The sequence below is a fragment of the Trichomycterus rosablanca genome, chromosome 1, assembly GCF_030014385.1.
Source record: "Trichomycterus rosablanca isolate fTriRos1 chromosome 1, fTriRos1.hap1, whole genome shotgun sequence".
In the NCBI taxonomy this organism is placed as follows: Eukaryota; Metazoa; Chordata; class Actinopteri; order Siluriformes; family Trichomycteridae; genus Trichomycterus; species Trichomycterus rosablanca.
Window position 1 is genome coordinate 18,391,431 of NC_085988.1, and position 10,603 is coordinate 18,402,033.

The 10,603-nt window shown below is 42.5% G+C and overlaps 1 protein-coding gene across 1 annotated transcript in view; it reads left to right on the plus strand.

The window, feature by feature from the left end:
* gabra6a (gamma-aminobutyric acid type A receptor subunit alpha6a) overlaps positions 1–8,032 on the plus strand; it is a 40,647-nt gene extending 32,615 nt beyond the window's left edge. The window contains exons 9-10 of the mRNA XM_062993166.1: positions 1,075–1,313; positions 8,020–8,032. Coding sequence (XP_062849236.1) covers positions 1,075–1,313; positions 8,020–8,032 — 252 coding nt within the window. The remainder of the gene's footprint in view (positions 1–1,074; positions 1,314–8,019) is intronic.
* The last annotated feature ends 2,571 nt before the right edge of the window (positions 8,033–10,603 follow it).

A 10,603-nucleotide genomic window follows, 5' to 3' on the forward strand; every position in this document is an offset into this window, starting at 1 on the left:
AATGCCATGGTCTGGGGCTGCATGAGTGCAGCAGGTGTTGGGGAGTTACATTTCATTGAGGGACACATGAACTCCAATATGTACTGTGAAATACTGAAGCAGAGCATGATCCCCTCCCTCCGGAAACTGGGTCGCAGGGCAGTGTTCCAGCATGATAATGACCCCAAACACACCTCTAAGACGACCACTGCTTTATTGAAGAGGCTGAGGGTAAAGGTGATGGACTGGCCAAGCATGTCTCCAGACCTAAACCCAATAGAACATCTTTGGGGCATCCTCAAGCGGAAGGTGGAGGAGCGCAAAGTCTCGAATATCCGCCAGCTCCGTGATGTCGTCATGGAGGAGTGGAAAAGCATTCCAGTGGCAACCTGTGAAGCTCTGGTAAACTCCATGCCCAGGAGAGTTAAGGCAGTTCTGGGAAATAATGGTGGCCACACAAAATATTGACACTTCAGGAACTTTCACTAAGGGGTGTACTCACTTTTGTTGCTGGTGGTTTAGACATTAATGGCTGTATATTGAGTTATTTTGAGGGAAGAATAAATTTACACTGTTATATAAGCTGCACACAGACTTCTTTTCATTGTGTCAAAGTGTCATTTTGTCAGTGTTGTCCCATGAAAAGATATACTTAAATATCTGCAGAAATGTGAGGGGTGTACTCACTTTTGTGATACACTGTATATATATATATTGTCATATATATATATATGACAAATAAAGGTGTTCATTCTTTCCTGGTCAAGACTACGGTGAGTTTGTTACACACACCATATGACAAACACTTAGCCATTCACTCACACCGTATAGAAATGTAGAGCAGCCAGTTTACCTTTGTTATGTTTTTGGAGGTAGGAGGGAATAATCTACCCAGGCAGACCATGCAAATCTCCTTACAGACAGTGAGCGGTGGCATGGATCAGACCCGGTTCTTAGGACATACACTATATGGCCAGAAGCATTAGGAGACCCAACCATGGTGACCTAATTATAGTATTAAAATAGTGTATGTTGCTTAGCTGCACACACTCTACCAGCCCTCTAGCATGTCATTGTTTCTTCTTATGCCCATAGACAATGTCTGATGGCAGTATGGGGCGGCACAGGAAGAGGATGAACTCGATCCATGAAGCACCAAAAATGCGTCTACCAATATTTCTGCAGCAGGGTTCAGCCATCCCACCCAACATAACACTAGCTGGCCCAAGCCGCATCGACCAGTATGCTCGTGTTGTCTTTCCTCTGGCATTTGCCATCTTTAACATCATCTACTGGTACATCTACCTGAGCAAGGAAACCGTGACAAAATCCAGGTGTGTATGTGTTCCTATTTGCCATTTTTCTACCATGTGTATTAAAATAGAGTGACCTCTGGGTAATCTTTTTAACTGTGAAGGCTTCTTACATTGCTTTGAAGTACACCAATCAACCATAACATTAAAACCCTTACCATATATATCACTTACCATATAGGAGCACTTTGTAGTTCTACAAATACTGACTGTAGATCTGTTTCTCTGCATACTTTGTTAGCCCCCTTTCACCCTGGTCTTCAATGGTCAGGACTCTCCCAGGATCACTACAGAGCAGGTATTATTTGGGTGGTGGATCATTCTCAGCACTACAGTGACACTGACATGGTGGTGGTGTGTTAGTGTGTGTTGTGCTGGTATGAGTGGATAATACATAGCAGCGCTGCTGGAGTTTTTAAACACCCCACTGTCACTGCTGGATTGAGAATAGTCCACCAAACAAAAATATATCCAGCCAACAGCGCCCCGTGGGCAGCGTCATGTGACAACTGATGAAGGTCTAGAAGATGACCAACTCAAACAGCAGCAATAGATGAGCGATCGTCTCTGACTTTACATCTACAGGGTGGACCAACTAGGTAGGAGTGTCTAATAGAGTGGACAGTGAGTGGACACAGTATTTAAAAAACACACACTAACACACCACCACTATGCTCTGTAGTGGTCCTGGGAGAGTCCTGACCATTGAAGAACAGCATGAAAGGGGGCTAACAAAGCATGCAGAGAAACAGATGGACTACAATCAGTAATTGTAGAACTACAAAGTGCTCCTATATGGTAAAATGGACAGTGAGTGTAGAAACAAGAAGGTGGTTTTAATGTTATGGCTGATTGGTGTATGTTTATGGGAATTTGTGCCCATACAGTCAAAAGAACATTTGTATGGCTGGGCACTAATGTTCAATTGATGTTTTAGTTCATTTCAAAGCTACTGGTACATCTACCTGAGCAAGGAAACCGTAGCAAAATCCAGATGGGTATCTGTGTTCCTATTTGCCGTTTTCCTACCATGTATATTTCTTTAATCTAAAAGGGCAAAAACAAGACAACATATGGGTAATAATCAATGCCAAATGCTGCAGGTGAGAACCGGCTCATTTCTACAGTCACTCCCCGGGTATGCTGGATTTGATTTCTACAAATTGTAGCATATTTAGCGGGGTTATTTAGCCTCTCTAACAAGTGAGCCAAATGGAAAATCATGCACTCATATGAAGGCCAAGTCGGAAAAGACAAATTATGCCTATTACAGTTTTATGATATGGGATAATAGACCAGTTGTTGCATGAATAAAACAACAATATTTATTCATTTTCTCTTTTCGCATAATAATCACACAGTTATTGTACAATACTGCACTGGTTTAGCACTTATTATTGCTGCTACAGGATTTGCCGAGTCTATAGGGAAATGATTGTTCAAAAAATATAAAAACTTGGCCGCTGTATTTCTGTAATATTAGAAGGTAATAAACTGCCAAATTAAAAAAAAAAAACTATAAAGATATATTTTGTGACTTTGGTATTTCAGGGGGCATTTTTTTAAAAGTAGCTTGTAAATAGTTAAAACAGCTTATCTTGTAAATAAGCATGCTACATTTTTATACTTTTCACAAACACTATATGGACACCCCAGGTGGGGTGGTCCGGGTCCTTTCTGTGTGGAGTTTGCATGTTCTCCGGTTTCCTCCCACAGTCCAAAGACATGCAGTCAGGTGAACTGGAGACACTAAATTGTCCATGACTGTGTTTGATATAACCTTGTGAACTGATGAACCTTGTGTAATGACTAACTACCGTTCCTGTCATGAATGTAACCAAAGTGTAAAACATGACGTTAAAATCCAAACAAACAAACACTATATGGACAAAAGTATTGGGACACCTCTTTTTATTTTCAAATTCATGTGTTTCAGCCACAAAAATTGCTAGCAGGTGTAATCAATCAGTTTAAAGGAGATTATACAGTATGCTTCCAGGGCGGCATGGTGGCTCAGTGGGTAGCACTGTCGCCTCACAGCAAGAAGGTCCTGGGTTCGATCCCCAGGCGGGGTGGTCTGGGTCCTTTTTGTGTGGAGTTTGCATGTTCTCCCTGCGTCTGAGTTGGTTTCCTCCGGGAGCTCCGGTTTCCTCCCACAGTCCAAAAACATGCAGTCAGGTTAATTGGAGACACTGAATTGCCCTATAGGTGAATGGGTGTGTGTGTGTTTGCCCTGCGATGGACTGGCACCTCGTCCAGGGTGTTACTGTGTGCCTTGCGCCCATCAAAAAGCTGGGATAGGCTCCAGCACGCCCACCCCCCACGACCCTAATTGGAAGTGAGTGAGTATATGCTTCCAACTTTGCAGCTACAGTTTAGGAAAGGTTCTCAGCTCCACTAAACAGCTTTGGAATGAACTACACCTTTTTGACCAACATCAGCACCCAGCCATACAAATGCTCTTTTGACTGAATGGGCACAAATTCACACAGACATACTGTTGTTTTCACAATCTTCTAAGAAGCCTTTTCCGAAGAGCTGTTGGCTGTTGTTAGCGCTGAAAAGATTACACAGAAGTCAATCTATTTCACTATTATTTGTTTTTCTAACAGGCTCATGGTCAGGTGTCCAAATACTTTTGCCCATACTCTTGCCCACTTCCAGTAATTCCTAGTTCACACTACATGATTTTCGCTTGCCGACTGTTCGCCGCTAGATGTGGCAGCTCGGAAGCAACTCGGCGTTCGCTCGGGGATCGAGACTCAGCTCTCGGTCGCTATGTGTGAACTGTTAAGCGACTCGATCCGAGCGGCTCTCAGAGCGCTCGCAGACTTAAGAAAAATATCTAGCATGTTAAATATCTGGATCAGTCGGGTGACTGGCAGTGAGTGCTATGTCGAACTACAGCCAATGAGAACACAAGATACAGGGTGAGGGGAAACCCGGGGGAGGAGTGTAAAAACGTGGGACAGGGCACAATATAGTTTATATCAGAATACATCGGCACACACGCGTTTTACAGTATTTCTGACCTTATCTGTCTCCATACTTGTCCACATAAACCATTTATTAACTTCCAACTCACTACAGAACTGCTGGTCGTGTTGCCAAATCCACTCAGATTCATTTATTTCTTCTCCTTGATTTTATGCTGCACATCAGCGCACAAACAACAACTTTGATTGCTCGCTTATTGTTGACATACATTTTTAGACGTGGTATCATTAAACCCCTCATCACTTCTCGCGTGTGTTTTTGTGACAAAACGTGGTTTGGGAGACCACATGGTAGATCGTGTAGTGTGAAATAGTGTGAAACCCCCTATCGCCGATCAGTCGTGTAGTGTGAAATACACAACGACTTAAAAGACTCCCGATTACAAGAGATCCAGTTGTGTAGTGTGAACTGTACAGCAATCTGGCATAAGCTGCCTGGTGTGCCTTGTTATCATGGTACAGACACTGCTCCATCTTTTTACCGGATCTGAACAAACCATCTTTTAATCTTTGTACAGTTTGTTTGGTTGGGGGATAGTGAAACACAGTCTCTTACACACACCCATGGGTAGAAACTGTTTGCTGAGAATTAGTACAGAGTCTTAGAAAAATACTTGAGCTCATACATCAGATAGTAAAGCAATTAGGCCCTCCAGGTCTACTTCTATAGCCAGTAGTGAGTCCCTTTCAGTGGCAGACACTCACTTTAATCTCTCATAACTACGTCTCCTTGTTATTTTTAAGAAATGCTAACGTTTTGATCTTTTACTGACAGATATGTGCCACCATTGTATCGTAATTTTGGACAGAATGTGCAGATTCCAGATTTTTGTTTGATATAGAAGATGATTAAAAGTTAGGATGACACTGTTCTTCAATGGTTAGGACCCCCACAGGACCACCACAGAGCAGGTATTATTTGGGTGGTGGATGATTCTCAGCACTGCAGTGACACTGACATGGTGGTGGTGTGTTAGTGTGTGTTGTGCTGGTATGAGTGGATCAGACACAGCAGCGCTGCTGATGTCCACTCACTGTCCACTCTATTAGACACTCCTACCTAGTTGGTCCACCTTGTAGATGTAAAGTCAGAGACGATCGCTCATCTATTGCTGCTGTTTGAGTTGGTCATCTTCTAGACCTTCATCAGTGGTCACAGGATGCTGCCCATGGATCACTGTTGGCTGGATATTTTTGGTTGGTGGACTATTTTCAGTCCAGTAGTGACAGTGAGGTGTTTAAAAACTCCATCAGCACTGCTGTATCTTATCCACTCATACCAGCACAACACACACTAACACACCACCACCATGTCAGTGTCACTGCAGTGCTGAGAATGATCCACCACCCAAATAATACCTGCTCTGTAGTGGTCCTGTGGGGGTCCTGACCATTGAAGAACGACATGAAAGGGGGCTAACAAAGCATGCAGAGAAACAGATGGACTACAGTCAGTAATTGTAGAACTACAAAGTGGAGCTGATAAAATGGACAGTGTGTGTAGAAACAAGGAGGTGGTTTTAACGTTATGGCTGATCAGTGTATGTTTTATACTGATAAAAACATTCTCTAGGTTATTATTATATTGAATTTCAGACCTAGACTAGACTAAATACCTAAACACTATTAACAAAACAGTTTCGCAAAAATATATGGAGTTATTAATCATTCATATGCAGAAATTTAATTCATCTTTTTATTTGAGGACTTGATTTATTATGATGCTCTACAAATTCAAGCCAAACAGCCTAACATTCATTTCATATGTGCATACAATTGGGTCGCTGAGATAAACGAAGACAAAAAATAACACAAGGAGTGTTGTTTATTAGGGGTTTTTGCATCATTTACACTGTGTCCTTGTTTTTTAGAGCTAAAGTGATTTTGGGAGACTTTGTCGTCACCCATGTACGATTCATAATTGCTAATCTGCTTGTGCAGTGGAATTATTACTAATTTAACAGGATCTAAATGCAAGAGTAAAAAGACTGGTAGTTGGACCATTCTGCTGTACCAGTCTGGAACAAATGGTATGAGTACCAGTTTTAATCAATAACTAACAATGACTAAGGTGTTAATTAAGGTGTTTCTTGCTGGTTGGTTGAAAGTTTGTGGTCACCAGCATCATACTAAGTGATGTGTACCAGCTTGCAGCCCTCAGTGTAGTGTGCTAGTGTATGCTGCAAATTGCAAAGGGAAATTATTAAATCGGTTACCAACACAGCTACAATAAGATGGTGCCAAAGCAATAAATCTAGCTTAAAACGGTCTAATAATGCTCCCTACATTCCAACTGCAAATAAATGTGCTGTAGTGAAACAAACCCACTAAAAACTCAAATTTCACTGCCACCTGGATGTGTCAGAATTATATTACAGACACATAAACCCGGGGGAAATAAATTCTGTCTAAATAAGGTTTTAGCTGATGTAATATATTTGGAATAAGGTGAAAATAGTGAAAAATTGATTTTCCTCCGAACATGCTTTAAGACAAAAGCAATGTGCCTTCCATATTTAAACGTTTTTTGTCAGATGGTTAACATGCGACTACTTTCTGACTACAAAACAGCCCCAGGAAATACCAGACGAGCTGTAGAGACTGGGTGCTGATTCTGATGTTTCAGTGAATGAGACGAGAACTCTCTGGTTACACCAGCAATAACAAGTGATTGTAAGACAAATTATATCAGTGGTTTCATCACTGTCCCCAGGCTTTCATTTACAGGCGCTGTTATGCAAAATGACTTTAAAGAAGAGCATCGTTGAGATAAACATCCTTAATGTTGTAATGTAAACAATCTTCACATAAAGAACAGCTTCATATATCATTGGAATCTTCTTATATAAATTCAGAGTAGTTTGTAGGATGTTTGTTTTAACACCACTTTATCCTATTTATGGGTCGCACTGTTGGCTGGATATTTTAGGTTGGTGGACTATTCTCAGTCCAGCAGGGACAGTGAGGTGTTTAAAAACTCCATCAGCGCTGCTGTGTCTTATCCACTCATACCAGCACAACACGCACTAACACACCACCACCATGTCAGTGTCACTGCAGTGCTGAGAATCATCCACCACCTAAATAATACCTGCTCTGTAGTGGTCCTGGGAGAGTCTCGACCATTGAAGACCAGGGTGAAAACAGGCTAAAAAAGTATGTAGAGAAACAGATGGACTACAGTCAGTAACTGTAAAAGTACAAAGTGCTTCTATATGGTAAGTGGAGCTGATAAAATGGACAGTGAGTGTAGAAACAAGGAGGTGGTTTTAATGTTATGGTTGATCGGTATATATTGGTCTTAAATACCTTTGTTCCATAAATGATTAATGTTATATTTTATAAATTTGCTTATTAAACCTAAATTCCTCTATCCAATATAATGCTTTTAATGATTTAATTAAATCATTTTTTCACATGTTAATAAAGCAGGTCATACTTGTATTTTATTGCTTGTAAATGTAGTTTTATGCATTTTTTTTGTTCTATCTTTTGTTCTTTTGTTTAAAGGAATGGCATGGCCACGGTGCAAGAGTGGAAATATTTTATAGCAGTGCAGGCAGCAGCTCTGTCTGAAAACTGTCAGCCAAAATTTCACATCAAGAACAAATGATTCCCATCAAACATTTTTCACTGACAATCAGTGTGCAGACGACAAGGTGCTTATTCTGAAAGATGTAATCTCTGTTCATCTCCTGTTTGTGTCCTTGTGTGTTTTATCTTCTGTACAGGGAGATGGACTGAGCGTCTCCAGCGTACCTTCCCGTTCCTGTAGGGGAAAGAACTGCTCCTCTGCTTTGATCTCTGACTGTTTTTGTTCCTCTCTCACTTGGACTCAGATGCTGACTCTGACTCTGAGGTCTGATGGTGCACGGTCCCGTGTGACAGCTTGACAAGCATGTGCTGCTGCTCCACTCTTATTCTATCATCCATATAGAGTTGTGATCAGGCCCTCACATGTTGATAGCACTTAGAAATACTGGGCAACCCTGGACTGGGAGGCAGTTCACCACAGGGCATATTGTCTTTTTACATTCATTTATTGTCTGTTTTACCACCACTTTATTTGATCAGGGTTATGGTGGGGTCTGATTCATTGGGCGAAAGCTAGGAAAGCATCCTAGACAGGTCGCCAGTCCATCACAGTGCAGAGACATACACACTCACACTTAGGACAATTTTAGTAGCTTAAATTGGTCTGATTGCATGTTTTTAGACTGTGGGAGGAAACCGGAGCACCTGGAAGAAACCCACACTGACACAGGGAGTGTATGTTGTTCCTTTGCTTTGATCTCTGACTGTTTTTGTTCCTCTCTCACTTGGACTCGGATGCTGACTCTGACTCTGAGGTCTGATGGTGCACGGTCCCGTGTGACAGCTTGACAAGCATGTGCTGCTGCTCCACTCTTATTCTATCATCCATATAGAGCTGTGATCAGGCCCTCATATGTTGATAGCACTTAGAAATACTGGGCAACCCTGGACTGGGAGCCAGTTCACCACAGGGCATATTGGGCACACACATTCCTACACACACTCGCACTTAGGGCAATTTAAGTAGCGTAAATTGGTCTGATTGCATGTTTTTAGACTGTGGGAGGAAACCAGAGCTCCTGGAAGAAACCCACACTGACACAGGGAGTGTATGTTGTTCCTTTGCTTTGATCTCTTACTGTTTCTGTTCCTTTCTCACTTGGACTCGGATGCTGACTCTGACTCTGAGGTCTGATGGTGCACGGTCCCGTGTGACAAGCTGACAAGCATGCGCTGCTGCTCCCCTACTGGGCACCCCTGGACTGGGAGCCAGTTCATCACAGGGCACCACACACTCACCTACCTATTGTCTTTGTGCATTTAATCATTCATTCATTGTCTGTTTTACCCCCACTTTATGATCAGGGTTATGGTGGGTCTGATTCATTGGGTGAAAGCTAGGAAAAACCCTTTGGACAGGTTGCCAGTTCATCACAGTGCAGACACATGTTCACACACACATTCATACACACACTCACACTTAGGGCAATTTTAGTAGCGTGAATTGGTCTGACTGAATGTTTTTAGACTGTGGGAGGAAACCAGAGCTCCTGGAAGAAACCCACACTGACACAGGGATTGTATGTTGTTCTTTTGCTTTGATCTCTCACTGTTTTTGTTCCTCTCTCACTTGGACTCGGATGCTGACTGACTCTGAGGTCTGATGGTGCACGGTCCCATGTGACAAGCTGGCAAGCATGTGCTGCTACTCCACTGTTATTCTATCATCCATATGGAGCTGTGATCAGGCCCTAACCTGTACTTCTATCTATCATTTATTCTACAATATTGCATTCAATCATTCATTCATTGTCTGTTGTACCACCACCTTATCCTGATCATTGTCTCGGTGGGTCTGATTTATTGAACAAAAGGTAGGAAAACACTTTGGACAGGTTGCCAGTTCATCACAGGGCAGACACACATTCACACACACTTACATTTCTAGTAGTAGGCAATTTTAGTAGCTCAAATTCCTCTGACTTAATGTTTTTGTACTACGGGAGGAAACCAGAGCTCCTGGAAGAAACCCACACTGACACAGGGAGCATACGTTCTCGTTCCTGTAGGGGAAAAAACTGCTCCTTTGCTTTGATCTCCAACTGTTTTTGTTCCTCTCTCACTTGGACTCGGATGCTTATGGTGTACGGTCTCGTGTGACAGCTTGACAAGCATGTGCTGCTGCTCCACTCTTATTCTGTCATCCATATGGAGCTGTGATCAGGCCCTCACATGTTGATAGCACTTAGAAATCCTGGGCAACCCTGGACTGGGAGCCAGTTCATTATAGGGCACCACACATTCACCTACCTATTGTCTTTGTGCATTCAATCATTCATTCATTGTCTGTTTTACCACCACTTTATCCTGATCAGGGTCACGGTGGGTTTGATTCATTGGGCGAAAGGTAGGAAAACATCTTGGACAGGTCACCAGTCCATCTCAGGGCAGAGACACACACATACACACTCACACTTAGGGCAATTTTAGTAGCTTGAATTGGTCTAATTGCATGTTTTTGGACTGCGGGAGGAAACCGGAGCACCTGGAAGAAACCCTAGCAGAGACAGGAAGAACATGCAAACGCCACACACAATGAACTTTGTGTGGAATGTGGAATCAAACCCAGGCTTTTCTTGCTGTGATGCGACAGCTTTACCAACTGCGCCACCATGCCACCCCTGTCTTTTTACAACAAGGGACAATTTAGAGGAGCCAATCCATGTAATAGAAAATGAGTACCTGATGTGGGGCTTGTGATGGGGACTGGGTTTAGTCCGT